The sequence below is a fragment of the Heloderma suspectum genome, chromosome 7 (assembly GCF_057233095.1).
Source record: "Heloderma suspectum isolate Gila_16-S chromosome 7, 16-S_ref, whole genome shotgun sequence".
NCBI lineage: Eukaryota > Metazoa > Chordata > Lepidosauria > Squamata > Helodermatidae > Heloderma > Heloderma suspectum.
The window spans coordinates 47,001,972-47,025,732 of record NC_139464.1 but is presented as its reverse complement, the minus strand read 5'-3'; the positions used below and the strand labels follow the sequence as shown (position 1 = coordinate 47,025,732).

The 23,761-nt window shown below is 49.8% G+C and overlaps 1 protein-coding gene across 1 annotated transcript; it reads right to left on the bottom strand.

Moving 5' to 3' along the window:
* Positions 1 to 1,545: 1,545 nt before the first annotated feature.
* On the bottom strand, positions 1,546 to 20,408 carry LOC146339706 (cytochrome P450 2D6-like). The gene is made up of 8 exons (XM_084811765.1): positions 20,258 to 20,408; positions 16,446 to 16,598; positions 9,458 to 9,618; positions 8,163 to 8,336; positions 5,790 to 5,931; positions 4,370 to 4,557; positions 2,545 to 2,686; positions 1,546 to 1,903 (listed from the first exon to the last, which is right to left on the bottom strand). The coding sequence occupies exons 1-8, from the start codon at positions 20,352 to 20,354 to the stop codon at positions 1,725 to 1,727; spliced, it is 1,236 nt and encodes a 411-aa protein (XP_084667891.1). The 5' UTR covers positions 20,355 to 20,408; the 3' UTR covers positions 1,546 to 1,724.
* Positions 20,409 to 23,761: the final 3,353 nt, after the last annotated feature.

Here is a 23,761-nt window from a genome sequence, read left to right as displayed (position 1 = left end):
AAGCTCCTCCTGACCTCCCACCCCCAGCACAAGCTCCCACCTGTGATACCCATCCCCAGCATGAGCCCTGACCCCAGACTCCGATCCCTAGCATGAGCCCCCACCAGCAGACCCAGGCATGAGCTCTCCCCCAGATTGCTGTCCCCAGTCTGGAGCCCCCACCTCCAGGCCCCCACCCCAGGCAGCCCTCACCCCGAGGCACCCACCCCCAGCATCAACTATGTCTTGGAGGGGGAATCTATTGTGATTACGGTACTCCTCTGTGCAAACCCAGTGTGTGTGTGTGTGTGTGTGTGGGCTGATGTATCCCCATGCTCTGAGTGTGGGGAAATCTTCTCTTACAACCCCAGTGTTGATAAACACCAGAGTCTCTGCGCCCTTCCTAACAAAACCTGTGGTATTGCCCCTGCAATACTAGGCATAAAATTTCACAGGTCCAAGCACTCAGGCTGTTGACTGATAGGTCCCAGAGCCCTGTGGGTCAGCTCAGCGATCCCATGTGTATTCCAGTGGGCTCCTGCCCTTCGTCACTTGCCACACACGTGCTGGTCCCTTTGCCCAAGGCGCGTTGTGTCTGAAAAATGGCGTTACGGTTGGAAAATGATTTCCCAGCTTGTGTGTGTTCCGTTCAAGCATAACTCACGAACCACCGTAGGCTTTGCCACAGATATACATATAGCCATCAGGACTGGTAGCCATTGATAGCCTTGTCCTCCATGAGTTTTTCTAATGCCCCTCTAAAGCCATCCACGTTGGTGGCCATCACTACAAGTTGTGCTAGCAGCAGGTTCCATAGTTCAACAATGCCCGTGTGAACAAGTATTTCTTTTTGTCTGTGCTGAACCTCCCACCATCCAGCCTCATGGGTGACCCTGGCTTCTAACACTATGGAAGAGGGAAAGAAACATCTTCCCCTCCACTTTCTCCACACTGTGCATGATCATCTACACCTCTGTCATGTCTCCCCCTACATACCCGTCTTCTTTCTCAGCAACACAGTCTCAGACTTCAATCCACCGCACGCACCTCATAGTAATGAACAGTGTAGCTTTTGCTAATAAACAATCAGCTGCAATATAAAGCTGGTGGGGGAGAAGTTCCACAATCCGCCTTCCGCTAAACACAGGCAGGCAATTTCCAAGGGCCAGAGGGCCGATTTCTGTCCTCGCAACCCGCCGGGATGCAGCCCTAGGCAACAATTGCCACTGTTGAACTCAGTGACGAATTTTCCCTTTGAGACAAGGCTTGTGTGGAGCCCACGCCCTGTTTTAAGGCACAGTTGTATTCCTGGAAACCCTGGGAGAGCATGACGCTGCATTGCAATAACGTGTGTGCTCCCCGGCTCCCCCGTTTTGAAGGGAAAATGCACTTCTTCCTGTTGTCGCAGTGGTGTCTCCGCACTTTGGGGTCAGTGGGGGAGGCCAAAATGGACAGGGTGACCACGCACGGCTCACAACCGCCCTGTTGCCTTCCTCTGTCCTACATGGTCACCCCAATACACCCTGTGTCCTGCAGTCACGGAAAGCATGAGTGAGAGCTTCCCCTAATTTGGTATCACATGGCTGGAGTTTATTCTCCTTACCATTTTTAATTCATAGGGCACATCATTTCCACGGTAAGGCATTGCAAAGATCAATTTTCTCTTCCAAAACGTTTTCACAAATGTATTTGTGCTGGTGCCTATTAGGTCACCACAGATTGCAGTACTGGATATCCTGGAGCCATTATCTAGGAATGGCACAGACCTGGAAAGGAGCTGGACTGACGGTTAATGCATATATTCTCTCCTCCGTGGGCCTGGGACAGTTCTCAGGAACACAAAAGGTGAAATGCTGCAGGAGGCTGGTGAAAAAGATGAAGAGCTCCATTTTAGCCATCTGTTCTCCAGGGCAGACATGGCGACCTGCAGGAAACGGAAGCAGAATATTTTGTGCACGTGAACAGGAGGAAGGGCCACGCAGCATCCCTCTCTCCCTCTCTCTGCAGCCTTCAGTTCTTACTCAGGGACACAACCACCCTTTTCAGTCCAAGACAGCCACACGTCTCAAGTCAGCTCACGTCGATTTCTACCCTCTCCAGCCCCTTGCCAATCCAGTCACATGAGTGTGCCGCCATGGGTTCAAATCAGCCCACATTTGCTCTTTGGTGCATCACCACAAAGCAACATTGAGGTGCTCTCCTCTTGGAGGTGTCCCCAAAGTTGAATTCAGCCCTACCACATGACCCCAGGCTGCAGTGGTTCTGGAAATGGGCCCTAGGGCTCTACAGAAATGCACACACACAAAGGAATTCTGGGACAAAGAATCACCTTGTTCTCAGTGCGACTTGATCCTTACAAGGTTGCTAGGAAATGAGGAAAACTGCTTGCAACACTTGGGTACTCACTGGACTTAGATTTTGGTGTTTGCTTTGAAGACAACCCACTTGAATCTAGAGTTCTCCCTTTTGTCCTCACAACTGACAATGGAAAACGTCACCTTCCTCTGGGAAATCAGCCCTGCAGCTTTTCTCCATATGTCCCAACCATCCCTCTCTCGGATTTACCTGCAGAGAAAGGCAGGAAGGCCTCTCGCTTGACAAACTGCCCATTTGCATCCAGGAAGTGCTCCGGGTAAAATTCGTGTGGCTTCTCCCACATGGTTTCATCCTTCAGCACTGAAGACAAATGATTGAAGACTGTGGTCTCCTAACACAGCATAGAAACAAAGCGATCAGAATCCTCTGCTGCTTTTAACACTATGCAATACAATCAGTACTTTATACAAACAAAAATATGTGCTGCTTTTATCGAAGGGTTGCCTGATTTGCAAGGTTCAGTTCCTGCGCACAAGAGGCCATTAGGAGGAAACATTCCCGGTCACCCTGGACAGCAACCAAGGAAGAGAATGGAGAGACATCTAGGGATGTTAGAGAATTCCGCCACGGACTGAAATGGGATGGAATTCCCTTCAGTCCGTGCCACGGAATCCTCTGCGGAACGGCACCACGAGGTCCTGTGGAGCCAGCAGTCATGCAGCTTTTTTTCGTCGTCCGCAAAGAGTCGCAAAATTTTCATAAATAAAAACGCAGTGTAGTATATTCCGATAATAAATACGTAAGTTTTTTAAAAAAATGAATTGTGCTCACTGCCTTGTTTGTGGGTGTTCTTTTTAAATTGAAATCCTCCGTCTCTGTTTACTTTCGGCCAAAACACTTCCTCTGTGTGATCGCACAGAGACCAGAAAGAAGAGCGAGAACAGTGCTGTGTGCTGTCCAAAGAGGAGTGTGTCCATCTGCTCAGGTTTCTGGCAGCTGCAATTCTACTCTGAAAGCTTCCTGTATTTGACATTCCCAGTTCTGTTACTTGCGCCATGGTGCCTGCAGTGCTTTTAGTGTGACTTGTGCCCACCAGGCTTCCTCCTCGCAGTGCTCCGGACAGCTCCGGACAACTATCCCTCCTAGTTAGATTGGGCCGGGGTGGCTCTTGCAGAAGCGGCGGTGCGCACTCATCGCGTGGGCAACCTTTGGGGCCACTGTGTGGCGCTGGCGCATCGCAGCAGGCATGCCGCAATGCTGGCTCCAGAGCGACGCTTGTTCCAGTTGAAAACAGACGAGAGCCTGCACTGCGACTCCCAGGATCTCAGTGAGATTCCTGAACGGTCGGCTTGTTCGAGTGGCTTTGGAGGAGGGTGGGGAGCACCAAGCCCTTCACTGCTGTTGCCATCGTATCTTCCCTTTCCAAAACATTTTGCCCATTAGCTCAGAGCCCCGTTTTTAAAAAGCATCTCAGATGGGAATGGGAGAGGGTTGATAGTCCTTTTCTTCCAACCGGTGTGAGGGTAGATAATATATCCGCAATATGGATTTTAGCAAGTATTTTTTTACCATGCAGTCACGAGATCCAGATGAATCTCTTACAGGGATGTACAAGAAAGTCAGTTCTGTTGGCAAATCTTGCGAACGTGTCCCGTCTGCAATCCTGAATGTGACCATCAGCAGCAGCGCTTATGTTGAGAAATGTTTGGAAAATCCTGAATTTGTTATTGCTTTTAAAAAAGTGCACTTTAAAATGCTCATGTTTTCCAAATATGTGCATTTTCTCACTTTAGTCAATAGGGAAAAGTGTGCACTTCTGAAAAATATGCACAGAAATGCTCACTTTTCCCATTCCAATGAACTGAAAAACAGGTTGAAAGAGAAATGAGCTGACATGAGCTTCGAAATGACTTGGAGAATTTAGCTGAGCTTGAAAATGGCTGGTTCTCCCATCCCCAACCCTATTAGCAGTTAGCACTAACGATGGTTCTCTGATCTTTCATGTGATCAACCAGGTCGTGACTTAACAATTGCGATTTTATTTTCTAAAACAACTGTTTTTCAGGGACTGTACCTTAGGGATGACAAACTTGCCAACCTCAGTATCTTTGTGTGTCTGATAAGGAAACACAACAGGTACAATATTAGCACAACGCTGAATTTCATGGATCGCAGCACTCGTGTACGGCATGTTTGACTGGTCCTCCATCATGGGTGGCTTTACTTTGCCAATCACTGCATCAATTTCTCCGTGGACTCTTTCTGGAAATATTAATACATTTCAAACTGTTAGTCTGCTTTCCTATACTCACCTGTGTGAGAGTAAGTGCATTTGAACCCAGTGGTGCTTACTGCTGAGTAGACATGTGTAGGACTGCAGTGTGAAAGTATTGCATATGTATCCGACCCTTCCTCCAAGCAGCTTCGAGTGGTGTTTTTTAAGTTTCACAGCAATCCTGGCCACTGAGAGTTTTGTGTCTGAGCTGGTGTCCCATATTCAAGCCCACCTATTCTACCACACTTGTTCTCAGAAAGGAGAGAGATTTAACAGAGTACCAGACCTGCTGTGTGCTGTTGTTTAAGACAAACCATCAAATGTCACAATGCTTCAGGTGCAGCACTCAGAACGAAATCCACAAACCACAGAGAGAGTCAAATTCGGTGTATTCACAACGGGAAACTCACATTCCGGAGTGCGAGTTTTCCTCTCATCCTCCCATCACACATTTTCATGCTCGCAATTAGTCTGCCCAGCTCTCTGTGGGTCAGTTAGGCCCCTGCCTTGCTTGCTGAAAGTGTGAAAACTTATTTCCTTCCAATCTCTACCTAGTCAACAGATGTGAAGACACCCCAAATCCAAAGCAGGAAATCTGGAAGTGGGACACATATTTTTCATGATTTAATGTTTCCAGGTTCAGGTAATTATTTCAGGAAGCTGCATGGGTAGGGGGCTATTATAGTACATTTGTAATTATTGTTAATATGCAATTGAGGCATTTATACTTTTAAAATTAAGAACTATATTACTGAGCACAATTCTATGAGATAACTAGCCAAATACAATGCATTTTATATCATTAAGGAGGCAGAGTAAGAAAAGAAGAAAACAGTGATTGCACTCCCCCTGCCCCCGAGAAAGACAACTTAGGAATATGCCCCCCTCTCTGGCTTCATGCTTTTGGGAAGGTTTACACCTCTGCTTATGACTAAAGAGCAATACCAAGCATCACCAGCAGTGATCACACTTAGAAGTCAGTCTGGCTTCCACCCCGCTCAGAGTTCTCCAAGGTGCTGTTCAGCTCCCGTTCCTGCCTCCCTGAGAAACCTGCCTTGCGCAGACCCTTGGTATACACCCAACCCTTAGATTGGGTAAGCACTCCGATTTTATGTATTTATTTATTTATTAGATTTTTAATCCATCCAACAACACATCTTCTCTGGGAGGATTTAAAAACCCTAAAACACCCCTGTCTCCCCCAGTGCTTATCACTTACTCTGAACCTCAGGATGAAGGACCAGATACAGCAACCCCCAGAGCATGGTGGAAGCAGTTGTTTCAGTGCCAGCCGCAAACAGGTCAAAAATAACGCAAGTAAGGCTTTGTTCACTAAAGCAGCTCTCTGGATTCCCTTTAGTCTGAAAGGACTTGAATAAGTTGGTAATTCAAATGGAAATGGCATAATGTTGCATCATATTTGTGACATTGCTCATTGTCAGTAACGTGCAAGATATACTCAAGCAAAGAAAAGGCAAAGAATACAGAAAATGGAGTCCTGAGAAAAAGCACATGGCTGCTGCCAAACTGCCAGCCCCATTTAGAGCTTCCCCCTCTGGAACATCTAATACAACTTAGCTCCTCTTCTGACAGCATTACTCTGAGCTGTCCCTTGCCCTGCTCCACAGCTTTGGCTGTCACTGGCCAGGCATGTGGAAACACTTTGCTTAATGGCTGCCATAAGATACCACAATGGAGTGCATGGTGAATGTCCAAAGGCAAAACAAGGGCTCTCTTCATCCTATGAAGCCACATATACCTTTCTGCACGCATGGCCCAACCGCCAACATCACTACTTCCTAGGGATGGGTGAATCTGTCAGGCTCGATTTGCTGTGCTTCTTGGTTTTCCAGTGCTAAGGATGTTCTGTCCTGATTCTGCATCACATCGTGAATTTTATTTTAGTCTGTGTGAAAATTTGTGTGCAGTTTCATGCACATTTTGTAAATCCACACTTTTGAATGCATTCTTTCCAGATGTATGCATTTTGTGAACATGCTTGCAAATGTACATATTTCTCCCATCAAATACAGCATTTTTGTGTGCATTTCTTGAAATGTATGTGTATTTGTATGCATTTGTTGTTGTTGTTGTGACCTGCACTCGAAACTCAGGAAATATATGGATTCCATTGGCAAACTACATTCTGGCTGAAATGTGAACTGAAAACATTTCTCACCCTTCCCTACTACTAGCAGTACCGACAAGGGGGAGAGAAGAACTGCTCTCCACCCCAACCATGCCTTTATTAAACCTGGTAGTTTACTGGAGACAGGCCAGTAAAGTAACTGACTGAATCTGCACCCGGGGCTTCTTTGGCGGCCTATCAAAGGCAACTGCAAATGTGGGACCTGCCACAATCAGTCATAGCCTCCTGCGGAGTCTGGTAAGTCCCCTTAGCAATCTGGCCGGAGTTTGTCAGGGCTGAGCCCTCAGATATATCCTTAGGGATGTCAGAGAATTCCGCCACGGATCTCGGGGAGGCCAAATGCCAGTGCATTCGGCCCCCCGAAATCGGTGGCGGAACGGTCTGCCCCCCCCCCGCCCCCCTGGGACGGGACTTACCTTGGGCGGATCTTCCTGGCGGCAGCGGCTCCGGCGGTGGATCTGGCGGCGGTTCGGCGGCGGTGGCGGCAGCCGGTCTTCCGACCGGCCGCCACCGCTGCCATTTCCAGTTAAAAAAAAACAAAAAACGTGATAGGCTACATAAAGATTTACGTAGCCTATCACGGCTAGATTTTTAAAAGAACACCGTGATAGGCTACGTAAATGTTTACGTAGCCTATCACGGCTGATTTAAAAAAAAACAAAAAACGCACATACGCAAATGTAGACGCTACGCTATTTGCGTTCCCCTTATTATAAACATTTTATAAATGTTTACATAGACTAAGACGTGCCAAAATAAGGAACGCAAATAGCGGCGCCCATGGGTGCTGCCATTTGCGTACGCGCGTGTTTTTTCTTATTCTTTTAAATCAGCTATGATAGGCTACGTAAACATTTACGTAGTCTATCAGGACTGACTGCAGGGACACAAATGGCGGCGGCTACGGCCGCCGCCATTTGCGTCCCTGCTAGCCAGCGGCCGGATGTCCGGCTGCTGGCGGAGCCGGCCGGCGGCTCCACAGAGTCTCTGCGGAGCGGAGCCAGCCGGTCAGGATTCTGGGGGGGAGGGAGGACCGGAGCACCTCCCCCCCGCGGCGAGGATTCCGGGGGGAGGGACGGAACGCCTCCCCCCCAACCATTAGCATAATCCCCGAAAGGTAAGTGATTTTCGTACATCCCTAGTCCACCTTGGGCCATGCTTGATGGCAACCAGAGCCGATGCTAGGTCTGAAGGGGCCTTGGGCAAGGGGCCTTCCAGGACCCTCAAGCCCCACCTGGCAAGCATCCTGGATGGTGGGCACGAGCAGCCCTGGGGGCAAGTAGCAGTGCCAAATGGGGCAGCAACCCCGGCGAGCCAGGACTCTCGCAGTCCTACTGGATCCTGCAGTTCTACTGGCGTGGTGTATGTGACAAAATGTCTTCCATCACTAAGCAGTTGAAACCCAAAAGCTGTAAAAACAAACGAACGAACAAACAGTCCTACCTTTTCTATTTCCTCCAGGAATGCATCTGTCAAATCTCTCGGAAAGGCAGGGTCTCTGGTTTTCTTATGTTCATTCACAATCTCTCTTATGACAACGCTAAAATCATCATGGAGTCTCTGAACTTTACGATGAGGTCCAGGAAAATAGGACAACCAGGTTCCTGTGGCCATAAGCTGGTATAGCAGTAGTCAAAGAAGAAAGGTACATGTCTATCTCTTAAGACACATGGGTAACGTCTATGAGGTATTTCACTTGAAATGAAATTGCATTCTGATAGAAAGTTCCTAACTAGTTCATTTCCTGAGGGGAGAAATGTCTTTCCCAACTTCATCCCCAGTCCTCCCACTCTTCCCTCATGTGGATTGGAAGGGTTGACTTTTGTTCCTCTGCTTCAATTTAGAAGAATTTTGAAAAAAGTCTCTCCTTCCACCCAAGGTGTAGCTAAGGTGTGCAAATAATTGTAGACGATATCAATAAAATTGAAGGTTAAATGACGAAGAACAAGGAACACCTTAATTATCCTCAAATGAAAGTGGTGCTAACTATTTAGAGTTTTATTTACGAGTGTTTGTATATGTGTATTGATTTAGTGACGAAGCCTAAGAGTGATTCCGAGTTCCAATAGGGCCTCCGGCGACAGCTGAAAATGGAATGGCGCTGCTGCTACATTTCATTTCACAGCCCCATCTGCCTTTCCCTAAAACACCAACAACACTGCTCCATGCTGCAGAGTTTTCATACACTATTCTGACACACACCCCTCCAAAAATGGGAATAACTCTGGGCTGTTTTGCAGGACTGTGTAACCCACAGTTCCCTAGCCACAGCCCTGCCTCCCACAATAGGGGTATATTTATCTGCAGTCATTGTCAGTGTAACTTTTCAGTTAACTCAGAAAAAAATCATAATAACAAGACCTGAGACAGAAAGACCCTGAACTCCTGTCTTTGATGCTACCCTTTGTTGAGACACACTACATGAAACCCACCATCCCTGGTGACTGGTCCTCGCCCACCCATGTTGCGGGGAACTGGAGCAGAGCTAGACGGGGCAGGATGCACAGCACGAGGTGCTATGGCCACTCTCAGAACGGGGCGACTTCGACCTGGAGGGGCGTGGTCATGCTGCTGCCCACGATGAGGTTTTTGCCTCACGAGGAGGTGCTCCAGCGGCACTCCCTCCATAGGCCTCCCATATTTGATTTGGTGACCCCCAAAGCCCTATCTTATGCGTTCACCCACCAAATGTGGATGGCTGTTTCCCCTTAATGTCCAATCAAACGCATGAAAGGTACCTGTGGCAGGATGCCTGTTAGTCCTTTCATGATCTCCTCAGTCAAATGCATTAACCTCAGGAAGGTCCCATCACTGTATTCAAAGCGATCACCAAATGTTAGGGTGCAGATAATATTACCTACCGCCCTGAAGATGAGGTTGTGTGGGTTAAAGAGAGAACCTGTATGAGATACAAGAGCAAACAAAGAGATTAGAGGTGTGTCGTCATTGTATATGGCCTGCTTCTCATCATCCGGGCAAGAACAATTCAGGCAAGAACGCATTCTGACGGTGGTGCCCTTCTAACACAGTCTCAGACATTTAGGAGGTATTTTCCATACGGCTTGGGGCTATGTGTGAATGGTGCAACTACGTGAAAAGAACCAATTGTGTGGGTTTTTCCGCATAGAATGGACATACCCCATGTTGTTCTACCACTCACATGGCATAACAATTTATTGCAAATACAAACCAACGATGATTAAAAAAAATACCCCAAAGAAGGTTACAGGGGCTATGGGGCAGAAATCGGGAGCTTCACTCATTTGCAGATGGAATAAGATGCCACTATCAGTTGCCACCAAGACACAACTCACTCCTCTAAAACACTGCACTATAGATACCTGGTGGAAGGATTGTTGGTCTCACCCCAACAACCTTGCAAGGTAGGCCAGGCCCAACTCGGCCACAGATCTTCCCAAGATTACTCAGTAGCCTCCCTCCCGGATAGTTAACCTGCCCTAGTCTTTGTTTGACCACCAGGGGGCCATCCTACTTCTCAGACAACTTCTCCGGGTTGAGGAGTTTTAGCACCATCACCTGGTCCCTAGGCTGGAACAGCCACAGTTTGGCGTGTCGACCATACCAGGTTCGCTGCCCCTCTTGGGCTTGAGCCAGGTTGCTTTGAGCCACCTCCCGAACATCCCTCAAGGTATTCTGCAAGTTTTGCATAAAAGCCACAACAGATTGAGGGGAGGAGGCCACTGCCCCCTCCCATTCTGCTCGTAACAGGGCAGGTGGGCCTCGGATCTCCCTGCCAAACATCAGTTCATTAGGTGAAAACCCCAGACTCTCCTGGGGGGCATCACGACAGGCGAACAACAAAACCGGCAAGGCTTGATCCCCATCAGTAGGATGTTGAACGGCATAGGCCTGAATGATCTGGCCCAGAGTCCGGTTAAACCGCTCCACCAACCCACTGGTTTGATGGTGGTATGGGGCGCTAAAGGAGGTCTCTACCCCCCATCTCCCATAGCTTCTGCAGCAGCCCAGAAACAAACTCGGTGCCCCGATCTGACAGAACGGTCTTGGGCATTCCTAGACGAGAACAAATGGAGAGCAGGGCTGTAGCCGGAGTGGTCAGTGTGATAATCGACAAAGGTACAGCCTCAGCAATCAGCATATCAAGTGACAACATCCATGTCAGTCAAAATAAACCTCTTTCCTGTCCTAGTGGGGGGGCGGTGTAATATGGTCCCATGATGTCAATTCCAATCTGTTCGAAAGACACCTCAACTGAAGGGAGGAGCTGGAGAGGGGCCTCCGGGTGGTCCTGCTTAAACCCTACTCTCTGACATACATCATGGGATGAACAACGGTCCTTCGCTGCCTCGGTCACTGGGGGCCAGTAGAACCCTTTTGTTACTCGTCTCCGCGTGCGTCAGATGCCAAGATGCCCCCTCCCCCAAGCAACCTCATGGGCCGGTGGAGGACTTGTTCTCGGTAGGCTTGGGGCACAACCAGCTGACGCTGGCAAGTCCATTTCGCCCCACATTCCCTTGGGAGCAAAGTCTCTGTACAAAGCCCCATTTGCCCCAAAGAAGCACACTGGGTAGACCGAAGAAACTGCTGTAATACCGCGGTCAGCCTCTTCTCGGCACTTCTGTAAGGTAGGATCTGAAACTGGGCGGCAATGAAGGCAGGGGCAGGGCGGCCAGTCCATCTCCTTGCTCCCCTCCTCAGTTGTTCCTCTGCCTCCTCAGGAGCCCCTCCCCATGCTTTAGCAGCCTGGCTACAGGTAATGGCCTTCATTTGCGCATGCCGAAACACAAGGTCATTCCCGATCAACTCTCCCCACGGGGAAGAAGATTTCTCCTGATGGACGATCACGTCTAGTTCTCCCGTGCAGCCCCAATACCCCACCCGAACCCTAGCAATGGGGACTTCAATCTTCGGGGAGTTATAAGGGGTCACAGAGTAAGTCTGGCCTTCCCAAAGTTGCCCTCCTCCAAGCATCTTTGGTCCACAGCTGTAACATCAGCCCCTGTGTCCTGGTAAGCCATGACTCGATCCCCATTAAGAACAACGCACTCACAAAACTGCATCTGGCTCCATTTGATCCATCCTGGCTGCAAAACAAAAGCCGCATCGCGGCGGGGCAGCCAGACGCCGGGGCTCCAGGGATGGCAGAGCTGCGTTGGTCACTCCTGGCTCGCCTTGAGAGTCCGGGCCTCCGTCCAGGTCCGTCGGGATGCTGGCAGGGGGGTCTCCTACGGGAGGCGGGTCCTCACGCCGGCAGGGGCAGCATCCAGCGGCAGCAGATTATCAGCTTCCAGCCCACTCAAGCCTTCCCTTCCCTCACGCCATTCCAAAGCAGCTAGACGAGCAGCAGGTGTCAGGGGGCGGCCAATCATGGCCACCTTCGGCTGGGCCTCATTCGCCTTCTTTTTGGCCAACTTTGGACAGTCTCGCCTCAGGTGGCCCACCTCCTTACAACAATAGCAGCCCCCAGTCTGCGGAGTGGAAGTGGCGCCGTCCCCCTTCAGCCACTCGGGGGGGCAGCTACTCCCCTTGGCCTCAGCCCCCTTCTCGCTTCCCCCTGCTCCAGCCCCTCCAGGCCGTTTGGTGCGAGCGGAATGTGGACATCCCCTCTGGCGATGTACACGCGTCTAGCCAGCCCGGAGCCCCGCCTCCCTCACAGTCCGAGGGCTTCGATCACCGGCCAGGGCAGCCAGGGCTGAGGGAAGGAGGGGAGGGAACTGCTCCAGCCCCGCCAGCTCAGACAGCTCACCAGGGAGCCCCCTTCGGCTGCCTCTGACCAGACGTCCAGCGCCTTCGCCAGTCTCCCCACTAAGACAACATAACTTTCCTGCAATGCAGGTCGTAAATTCCTGAACAATTGCCCGCAATGCTCAGCAGATAGGCCATAGCCTTGTTTGACGAGGACCCGAATCAGCTGGTAGCCACGGGCGTCAGGACGGGCCAATGACCCCATAAATCAGCTAGTTCTCCCGAAGCCTGAGCCCGCAGAACGGCCATAAGGTGGTGGGGCAACGCATTCTGGCCTTCACAAGCCAATTCAAACAGAGAAAAAAGACTAAGCACGTCCTGCCCTGGCTGATAGGCAGGGGAGAGCTTGCGATCCAAGCGGGCAAACACATTCCTCCCTCCCGAGGCACGCGACTGGGTTGTCAGCGCCCCAAGCTGCAGCGCCATCAGCCTCAGTTGCCTGGCAGGAGTCTCTTGAGAAGCGTGCCTCCACTGCCCCCCAGTACAGCTCCATATGCAGGATTCATGGGTGGGGAAGTTAGCTGAAAGAGTGTGCTCAAGGTCTAAATCGAGGGTGGTTACATTAGAAAACCAGGCCATGGCTCTGCGTGTCTGGCCTTGTCCTAGATGGGCTGTGTTATGGGTTCTGGAGCACTGGTTTGGTTGAGACCTAAGCAAACTGGGGTTCAGAGGCTTCTGGGAGAGAGGGGGCAGGGCATCATGACACTGAGAGAAGAAAAGAGTTCTGCACCTGTTTGCTTTAGGCCACTGGCTAGCCCATATGCGGGTCACAGTGACACAAAGGGGTGGGTAGAGCTATAGGGAACGCTCACGGAACACATACGCAGAGGTCCTTGTGTCTGGTGCACCCGTTCCTAGTCCTCCTTGCTTTCCTCCAGATCTTTACAGTGAACAACTTCTATCTTATCAGAATCCTCTAGAGGCTCTGGGCTTGTAGGAAATAGCACTTACCTGGGAAAAGAGAAGGGGGCACCAAAGAGGACCATGGCTACAACCCTTTCCACTGGCACGCTGGCTTCCAACCAAAAGCTGGGTTCCAAAGACAGGACACATCTCTCTACACCAGGGTGGGCAACACGCAGCCCACGGGCCACACGATTCCCCACCCCTGGGCCTCTGATTGAACTGAGATTGAAAACAAGCTAAAGTTGTCCCCTTTAAGTCTTTGTAGCGGCTTGCCACCCAAATGTGTTGCCAAACTGCCCTTTTTTGCCACTGCGGTGCTGCCCAACATTGGCTGAGTGTTTGCAGCAGGAGTGCAGCCCCCGACAGTTGCCCACCCCTGCTCTCCACTCTTGCACCGTCACGCAGTAGGGAAGTGGGTGAAAGTGGTGGAAGCCACCATGCTTAGGGGAGGGACCTCCAGACGACAGGGCAGAATTCAAAAGGCTCCTTTTGCGGGATCCTGATGGATTGTCCTGCAGGTGAAGCTGGGATGCAGAGGAATTCCTGCAGCTGTCACAGGGAAGGGGCACTGGGCCAGGCTCCTAGCTGCTGCTGGCCGGGCCTCCGCGGCAGCAGACGCAAGACTCAGCTACTGGACCCAGGCATTCTGGGGGAAGGGTTGGTGAGGCTCTCTGGGAAAGCCCTGGGTTTCATGGTGATTCCAGGGATGAAGCGAGGGTCTGTGAACCTACGGAAGCCACCCGAACTGTGGGAGCTAGGACCCTGGCTTTATAGTCTTTCACCCAAAGCAAAGCAAAAGGGAAATATTCTGGCCAGGATTCATGCCAGCCCTAACAAGGTGGATTCCCCCGCCAAGTGTAGTCCAAATGGGACCTTCCAGGAGTGCTGCAGAAAAAAGGTTGGGGCCTCCACTGAGTCATCGGACTTAACAGTATCTACGCAATGCCTTGGGGATAAGCAACCCTTTGACTGGGTGTGTTCACAGCTCGGTCCCGATTAATGTGCCTGGATTCCCTTTGTGGGGGCTCATTTTAGTGTGGCCACTTAGGTTATATTGCTGAATCCTGTCTTGTGTACATGGCCAGAGGTTCACAACTCATGACGTATCTGTTTCCTTGCTTTACTTGCACATTTCAACTGGGAATGCAACCTGTCCATGCTTGTCCTTCTGCATGGGGGCAAGGCTTAAGCCTCTTAAGGCAACATCAGCCGCTATCAAAGTATGCCAGGGTGCAGGAAGGCCATAAATGGCCCATGGGTAGACCATAAATTATATCATTTGGTTATTGATGGGAATAGGGGAGAAAAGAGCTGCACATGGGAAGCAACTGGCAGTTGAAACAGGGAGAAGGGAAGAATGCATGTTGTACCTTTGAGGCATTGCCGCCTGCCTGACAGGCATGGAGGGAATGAGGGCCATGATCCAGTGATTAGTGTAGCCAGGTTTGGCTGGTGAGGAAACCCGCTGGTGATAGGAGAAGCAGGCACCGCCACACACCCGGAGCCTGTTGCCCAACCTGGAAGCTGGAGAGCAGCAGGGAAGCTGGAGCAATGTGGGTGAGGGGCATGATGGAAAGAAGCCAAACAGACATTAGAAGGTAGCGATGGAGGGAAGGGAAGAATGTGCAGGAGATGAGGCTTGGGCCATAGGTGAAAGCAGAGGAAGAAAAGAGGAGAACGGAGGAAGTGACAAGCTGTGAAGAGGACGGAAGCGGCTTGCCGGGGGAATTTTGCACCCAGATGCTGAGAGCGGCGGAGAGTAGAATCAGGCATTGGTACTGGTCTGACACTGACAGGGCAAACCCTGGAGACTGGGATGGGAGCAGATAAAGAACTGATAGACACACAAGGAGACAGGCTCAGCGGCAGTGGCAGGGACGAGCTCAGAACAGGAGTTTGAAAAACGAAAGGAGAATAGCTAGAGCAAAGAAGGAGCAATATCCCAAGTGCTTAGGAGACCTGAGAACCCCGAGCAGACCAAGCCACGCAGAACAAGACCCAACCTGTCTTGTGAGCAAAGACCAAGGAGACACTGAATTCAAAGTGATCTTGATAGGCTGGAGCGCTGGGCAGAAAACAACAGAATGAAATTTAATAGGGATAAATGCCAAGTTCTGCACCTAGGAAAAAGAAACCAAATGCAGTTACCAGATGGGCGATACTTGGCGCAACAATACTACAAGCGAGAAGGATCTTGGAATTGTTGTCGATCACAAGTTGAATATGAGCTAACAAGGTGATGTGGCTGCAAAAAAGGTAAATGCTCTTTTGGGCTGCATTAATAGAAGTATAGCTTCCAAATCACTGGAAGTACTAGTTCCCCTCTACTCAGCACTGGTTAGGCCTCATCTGGAGTACTGTGTCCAGTTCTGGGCACCACATTTTAAGAAGGATGCAGACAAACTGGAGAGGGTTCAGAGGAGAGCAACGAAGATGATCAGGGGACTGGAAACAAAGCCCTATGAGGAGAGACTGAAAGAACTGGGCAGGTTTAGCCTTGAGACGAGAAGACTGAGGGGAGGTATGACAGTGCTCTTCAAGTACATGAAAGGTTGACCCAGAGAGGAAGGCCAGGAGCTCTTCTCAATCACCCCAGAGTGCAGGACACGGAAGAATGGGCTCAAGTGACAGGAAGCCAGATTCCGGCTAGACATCAGGAAAAACATCCTGACTGTTAGAGCAATACGACAATGGAACCGATTCCCTAGGGAGGTAGTGGGCTCTCCCACACTGGAGGCATTCAAGACGAGGCTGGACAGCCACCTGTCAGGGATGCTCTGACTTGGATTGCTGCATTGCGCAGGGGGTTGGACTCAGTGGTCTTATAGGCCTCTTCCAACCCTCCTCTTCTATGATTCTATGAGTGTATGATCTGAGTGTGTGTGTGTGTGTGTGTTGCTGCTCCTCTCAGTTGCTTTTATGCTCTCAAGATCACCTCACCTGTGTTGTATCATTCATCCCATCTTCTTATCAAGCCTGACCCAAGACCAAACCTAGAATTATGTTCAGCTATTAAGAAAATAGCCACAATGAGCACTTTTCTTCCTCATATCCACCCCAAGCCTTCTCCTTCTCCCCCAGAATGAGACGTACCTTCTTTGGATTTGAATTCAGAGCACAGATATCCAGCTTCTTCAGACACTCTCTTCTCAAGTGTTTTCTTCCCCATCCCAAAGGTTTTCAGGGTGGAGACACAGAATCTCCTCTGCTCCCTCCAGCCACTGCTGCATGTTGCCATAGCTATTCCTGAAGGATATAAAACACATTCCTGTGAGTTCATGATTTTTCAGTTGATTTATCCCAAGAACCATTCCAAAGTTTAGTTCTGGTTTAGTTAGTTTTTCTTCTGATATGTTAGAAGGGCAGATTGGGATAGTCTCCTTGGAAATTCCCACCGATTCCTGCTAAACCTCTGAGCTCATAACAGCTGAATTGTCTGGTCAAGCCCTGTTAACTTTCAGTGGTGTTGCCATACATGAGAAGAGCGGTGCTGGATCAGATCAAAGGCCTATCTAGTCCGGCATTCTATCCTCATAGTGGGAAACCAGATGTTGCCCTATGGGAAGCCCACAAGCAAAAGCACCCTCCTGCTCATGTTCCTCATCAACTGGTATTTGGACGCATGCTGCCTCTGATACTGGAGGTAATATTTAGCCGTCATGAAAAGTAGCCGCTGACAGCTCTATTCTCCGTGAATTTGTCTTCTTCTCTCCTCCAGACTTCCAAGTTTGTTTTCGTTACTGCCGTCCAAATTGCCCTCCAAGTTGGTTCATGCTACTTCCAATCACACATCCAACAGGTTATAGCTGCTCTACTGACCAGGATGGCTGACTTTGTAAATAAGTCCTCAAAAGCTACTGGCCCGCCTGCTGTCCATACCTACATCATTTACATGTATGTAAAGCTTCTGTAAAGCTTCTCTGTGCGGTCACTAGAATGTGTGGCTTTCCACAGGTGACTGAGTGAGAGTCTCTTTACGAGCTTGAGTGAAGAGGTGGGATTGGGGGAAAACATAGTTTGGACCCCGCTTTGGTGCTGTAGATAGGAAGCTACCTCTGTCTGAAGCCTCACATAGGCCTCATGCTTCGGTCTGGATTTAAGGCAGAGCCCCAGTTTGGTTTGTTTTCTGAAGTTTCGGATGTTTCCCCCTTGACTATAATGCAGGAATCCACAAATGCCTGCAATTCTATTTTGGGGAAAGATTTTTTAAAATAAATCTTTTTACTGAAGTGCATCGGACAATATAATAAAATAATGATGCTAACGATAACGAACTATGCCAGTACCATGATTGGGAAAAAAAGCCACAGTAAAGATAAACTTCTGACCAAAACTCTCGTATCTCTTCCAGGTACGTCCTACTCAAATTCCAGGCAAACATGTTCTATACTTCAGTACTGTAAGGCCATAGTGGTGGCCCTGGGCTCAGGGTTGCAGTCCTTCATTAAAGTTGAGTCCGCTGAACTGTATTCGCCTGTGTAACCAGAAATGGGGCTGGGGGCAGTAGGGGCTGTGTCTCGCCCTTGGAAACCTGCTTACTGGGTAGATCTGGAACGTGGCAGGGTAGGAGAGGTAGGCCTGTGTATGGTCCCTGCCAGTTTTGAGGTGGAAAGGGTAAATAGCTTGCTTATAGGAGTTTAACGTTTCCTTGGTGATTCCCAGCAGTTTGACAGGTTTTGACAGGTTCTCCAGTTGTACCACATGTCATTGCATGGGAGCTTCTTAGGTTTCTGGCAGTGTATGAGTGTGTGTGTGGAATAAGACCCCCACCTTTTCAGAGAAAGGCAATTGTCCAGATTTTATACGGGGCTGCAGTTTGGGGCTGGGATGACTCTCCGATGGTCAAATTAGAAGGCCTTCAAAATAGATTTCTTAGAAAACTTTTAATTTTGCTTCCTGGCACTCCCGCTGCCTTGGTTCAGGAAAACAGGCGGGATAGAAATGAAATCAATCAATCAGTCATTGACAGCAGACATTCTCAAATTCCTCAGGCTCAACATTTATGTATTTGTGATGCTCCAGGAATTGAAGATCTGCCACATTATTTGCTGTCCTGCCCTTTATATTCTGAGCCAAGGTCTACATTTCTGGGTTTTATTTTGTCTAACCTGTACTGTAACACTGTTCCAGAGAAGAGTTTCAATCTTTCGTCTGATATAGATTCCACCGTAACTCACACATTCTCTCTTTGCTTTGGCAGCATTGAGAATTTGTGCACAATTTATCTCTGATTTTGCAGTGGGTTGTTTTGGGGATGTCTTGTTTTAATGGTCCTTAGGTAGTACAACCTCCAGATTCAGGCACAGTCGAAGTTTGAAAAAGGTTGCATGGTAGGCTGCACCTGAATATAAAGGTTATTTTTTCTATCTACCTCTCACGTAGTAAGTAGTAAATATTTGTCTTCTAAACTCTCATTGTAATCCTGATCTCTATAGTAATGGCACCGGGGGAGCGGGGCGAGGGAGAAAAAGACCTGAGGAAGTAGCTATAGAGTTTGGAGAGGAACACATTTCATGATATGGTGCAAGAAATGAAACAGCAGTACACCAAAATTGTTTTTTCTATTTTTAAATGGCGTATCTGCCCTTTAAACAAATCTGTTTGGGAGCTCAGGACCTTGTAAGGAAGGTACATTCTCTGATCTGAAAAACTACCCCACAGGGTGTTCCCTTGACTAATTTAGGAAGGAATTCCACTCCACACAGGTTCAAAGGTAAGTTTTGGTCATGGTCAAACCAGTTACGTTTTGCACAGTTAAGTACGATGCATAGACAGCTTGCAGTTCCAGCTGAGCTGTGGGAGAGGACCCAGCACGCAATTGTGCCACTGGCTGTGAGCCTCTGCTTATGTCCCCGGGGCAGGGCTCAGCCACGTATCCCATGGAAATGGGTGCCCCACAACGGGACTCAAGGCACATTACTCAGGAGCTAGGTGTGAGCACACCCAGGAAATGTCACGATTGCCCCAAAGGCAATGCCTGACACGTGGACGTCGGGCATTGCTTTGGGGGTAATCTAAGATGGCAGGCAACAGCTGCGGAGCCAGGGGCTAGGGAGAGCCCTGGCTCGGTGGCTCGGAAGGGCTGTGGAAGCCAGCTGGGGGTGTGGAAGCCAAAAGGAAGCACCTGGGGAGCAGGGAGGGAGCGCCGCAGTACAGCCGCGGGGGCTGAGGGACCAGCTGGGAGCATCCTGGGGCAGGGCAGGCCGTACGCTTGTCTGTCTGACTAGGTGGGTGCTGCCTGCGCGTGCGAAAGAGAGAGGGACAGAGAACGGTTGAACGAGGGAGGGCCCACCAACACCTTGTCTTCGGTGTCCCTTCAGTTCGGGCTACCCTGTCCCCACAGGCTCCTACAAGTGCCCTGTGAGGCGCTTGAGGCAGCTGCACATCAGCGGCTTGAGACGTCAGCGATGAAGCGCACCATCAGTGGCTTTGCCCTCTGCAACTGCTCTACGACGTTCTCCCTGGCTGACTGGTACAGGATGCAGGACTCTCCCTGCTGAAGGTGGTGCAGGATGGCAGCACGAGACGGGGGGCTGCAAGCTCCGTCAGGTACCTGAACCCTATGGATTCCAGCTCACCAAAGACCTGGTTGTCCATCACCATGTCACCTACAGGCCTGGTGACTGGGACTGGCGCTGCCATTCGCCATCTCATGGCGCTGCACGTCCCCCACCCCGAGACCTCCATGGTGGCCTGCCTGCCTTTCTGCTGCTCCTTGTGGGGGGATGCTTGCAAGTGAGACATGGACTCCGCACTCTCTCCCTGCTCTTGCACTGTTCCCCTTCCTGCTGCCAGAGCTCTCCCCTAGCAGGACAGAGCTGTGCTGCCCGTGCATGTGCTAGAGCAAAGTCAAGGTCTGGTATGCGCCCCTGTCTTGCCTCTGCTCAGAAGAGAGCAACACTTGCCTTGACAATTCTTTGCATGGCCTATTATTTTCAGCAGTGGGACTGGTGGTCGGTCGATGAAGTTCTCGGCTTTTTGTCCCAGTGCCTCCTTTGTCATCTTGAACCCGTTCAGTATGACGATATTCTTCCATCCAGCTTGGAGTGAGACGGCTGGTCCAAACTTTCCCTCCCACTATGATACATAACAAGAAAACAGGACAAATTCATCTGACATACAACAAAAACAGAGCACCTCGAATGACTCAGGCTGTAGACCAACACATGTGGAAAAGTCTGGACCCATTTCAAGCTCAAAGCTGTTGAAACAAACTAAACAAAGTTTGAAAACAAACTAAACAAAGTTACGTAAGAGTGAAGATATTGTGGAGAACATGTTTTATGAACAACTGAGTAGGGGTGTACAGAATACTCACCCCGTTCTGATCTGGGCATCCACGGGGGGTGGTGGGAGGCGATCCGTCCCTCCCCCCAGAATCCTGCCCAGCCAGCTCTGCTCCTCAGTGAGTCCGTGGAGCCACCGGCCAGGGCTGCCTGCAGCCGGACTTCCATCCGCTGCTGGGCTGTGGCCGCAAATACGTAATGTATTTACGTAGGCTATCACGGCAAAGAGCAGGGACGCAAATGGCATACCTCTTAAGGCAACATCAGCCGCTATCAAAGTATACTGGGGTGCAGGAAGGCCATAAATGGCCCATGGGTAGACCATAAATTATATCATTTGGTTATTGATGGGAATAGGGGAGAAAAGAGCTGCACATGGGAAGCAACTGGCAGTTGAAACGGGGAGAAGGGAAGAATGCATGTTGTACCTTTGAGGCATTGCCGCCTGCCTGACAGGCATGGAGGGAATGAGGGCCATGATCTAGTGATTAGTGTAGCCAGGTTAGGCTGGTGAGGGAACCCGCTGGTGATAGGAGAAGCAGGCACCGCCACACACCCAGAGCCTGTTGCCCAACCTGGAAGTTGGAGAGCAGCAGGGAAGCTGGAGCAGTGTGGGTGAGGGGCATGATGGAAAGAGGCCAAACAGACATTAGAAGGTAGCGATGGAGGGAAGGGAAGAATGTGCAGGAGATGAGGCTTGGGCCATAGGTGAAAGCAGAGGAAGAAAAGAGGAGAATGGAGGAAGTGACAAGCTGTGAAGAGGACGGAAGCGGCTTTCCGGGGGAATTTTGCACCCAGATGCTGAGAGTGGAGAGCAGAATCAGGCATTGGTACTGGTCTGACACTGACAGGGCAAACCCTGGAGACTGGGATGGGAGCAGATAAAGAACTGATAGACACACAAGGAGACAGGCTCAGCGGCAGTGGCAGGGAAGAGCTCAGAACAGAAGGAGTTCGAAAACCGAAAGGAGAATAGCTAGAGCAAAGAAGGAGCAATATCCCGAGTCCTTAGGAGACCTGAGAACCCCGAGCAGACCAAGCCGTGCAGAACAAGACCCAACCTGTCTTGTGAGCAAAGACCAAGGAGACACTGAATTCAAAATGATCTTGATAGGCTGGAGCGCTGGGCAGAAAACAACAGAAAGAAATTTAATAGGGATAAATGCCAAGTTCTGCACCTAGGAAAAAGAAACCAAATGCAGTTACCAGATGGGCGATACTTGGCGCAACAATACTACAAGCGAGAAGGATCTTGGAATTGTTGTTGATCACAAGCTGAATATGAGCTAACAAGGTGATGTGGCTGCAAAAAAGGCAAGTGCCATTTTGGGCTGCATTAATAGAAGTATAGCTTCCAAATCACGGGAAGTACTAGTTCCCCTCTACTCAGCACTGGTTAGGCCTCATCTGGAGTACTGTGTCCAGCAGATGGTTGAGTACTGTGTCGCAGCGGATGGCTGCGGAATGAGGATGACGACCTGGACCAGCCACATTCATAACACCACCAGTGTAAGAATGCAGGGCTATTCCATGTCTCTCCCGTCAGCTCTCCATCACTGTGAGTCCAGATGCTTTGGTCTAAAGCCACTGCATGGTTTCGTTGTTGGCCTGGACATGCTATTTATCACTGATATGCATTTTCACACTGAGCCTATTGCCGTTTCCCTGCTTCTTCTTGACCTCTTCTTCAGATTGAAAGCCCCCTCAGGTGGAGTCCTGCCGCTATTTGTAGCATGCTTGTAATCCTCTTAATTGCATTGCAGGCAGTAATGACTTTTGCGCCTGGCATCGTTGCAAACCTCTGTTATTCTTTAACAGTGTTTGAGCAATAAATATATATTTTGTGGCACCACTTCGTGTTAGTTGCCCTGAAGGGTATTGCAGGGACCACAACCCATAGAATTCTTGACGCCCAGAACAGTCAGCTGGGAATCATATCTCTGCTGCTGAGAGGGTCCGATCATGCAGCCGGGGTTTTGTGTCTTGGTCAGGTGAGTCACAGACACAACTGTTCGGGGAAGAGAAACAAGCTCGTCGGGTGGAGCAGGAATGTCTCTCCGTCTCAATGACATGTTGAGTGTCAGTTGGGAATGAAAATGGGACAGTGGGGATGGGGACTACGATGTTCTGCCAGTGGTCCTGCAGCCTTAGAGTATCCTGAAGGAAACCATGGCCGGCTGGTGCAATATGATCACTGGAACTGAAGTTAAGGAGAGCAGACTAGGGAACAGCTCTAGGAACTTTTCTGCATGAGGCTGTAAATCTGCCATATCTACTTTCGGATTCATCGCACAATTGACATCCGAACACTACACAAAGCCCTTCCTTGCTTTTCCACCACATAACCTCTGTGGTATAGCACAAATACACAAGTGGAAATAGCATTTTCGTTGGCTTTCTTTAAATAATATCACATTTTCCCTGCTCTAAAAAACTCGCAAAAGTGCCGGTTAAACACAGAAACAAAACTGGAGGGTCACGACCTTGTCTAAACTCACGTAAACAATCATGCCTTGGGAATGATGAGCACACAATAAATGCCTCCTGCAGAAAAGCTCTAAGCCTCATGCTGGACTCACCTTCTGGTTTCAATAATGCTTTGGTTGTAGGCATAGTTGTTGCTGCATCTTTTCATTTCCAACTTAAATATGGCTGCGGATGAACGGTACCTTCTCCAAAATATGGCCATTAGAAGCCTGAAGCCATGGAACGGACTCTGAAGCCTCCTGCACCTCTAGAGCTCGCAGGCAGCAGACCTAGCTCAAGATCAAGCTGTGTACAGATCTGACTGTGCAAGAAGATGACATCACCAGGGAGGCTAAGCTTTTTTACATATCTTAGGGGGAAAGCACAGAGAGGAGTACAGCGCCTAAAGCTGAGCACAGATTGTTCCCTGACTGCTGTTCTGGGAGCCCTAGACACCTACTGTTGTCTCAACTATTTCCTGTCATGTGGGAGTTTTCACCAGAGAGCAATCAAAAGAGGAAAGTCTTGACTCCCGTGTCACTTCCTCGCCCATACTAGCTACCATGTCTGTGGCACCTGGGACCCTGTCTGTGAGAGCAGCGCCTCAGGGAAGGTGGTCTTCACATGGGACCGATGCTTAGGCATGGGGCATGCAGC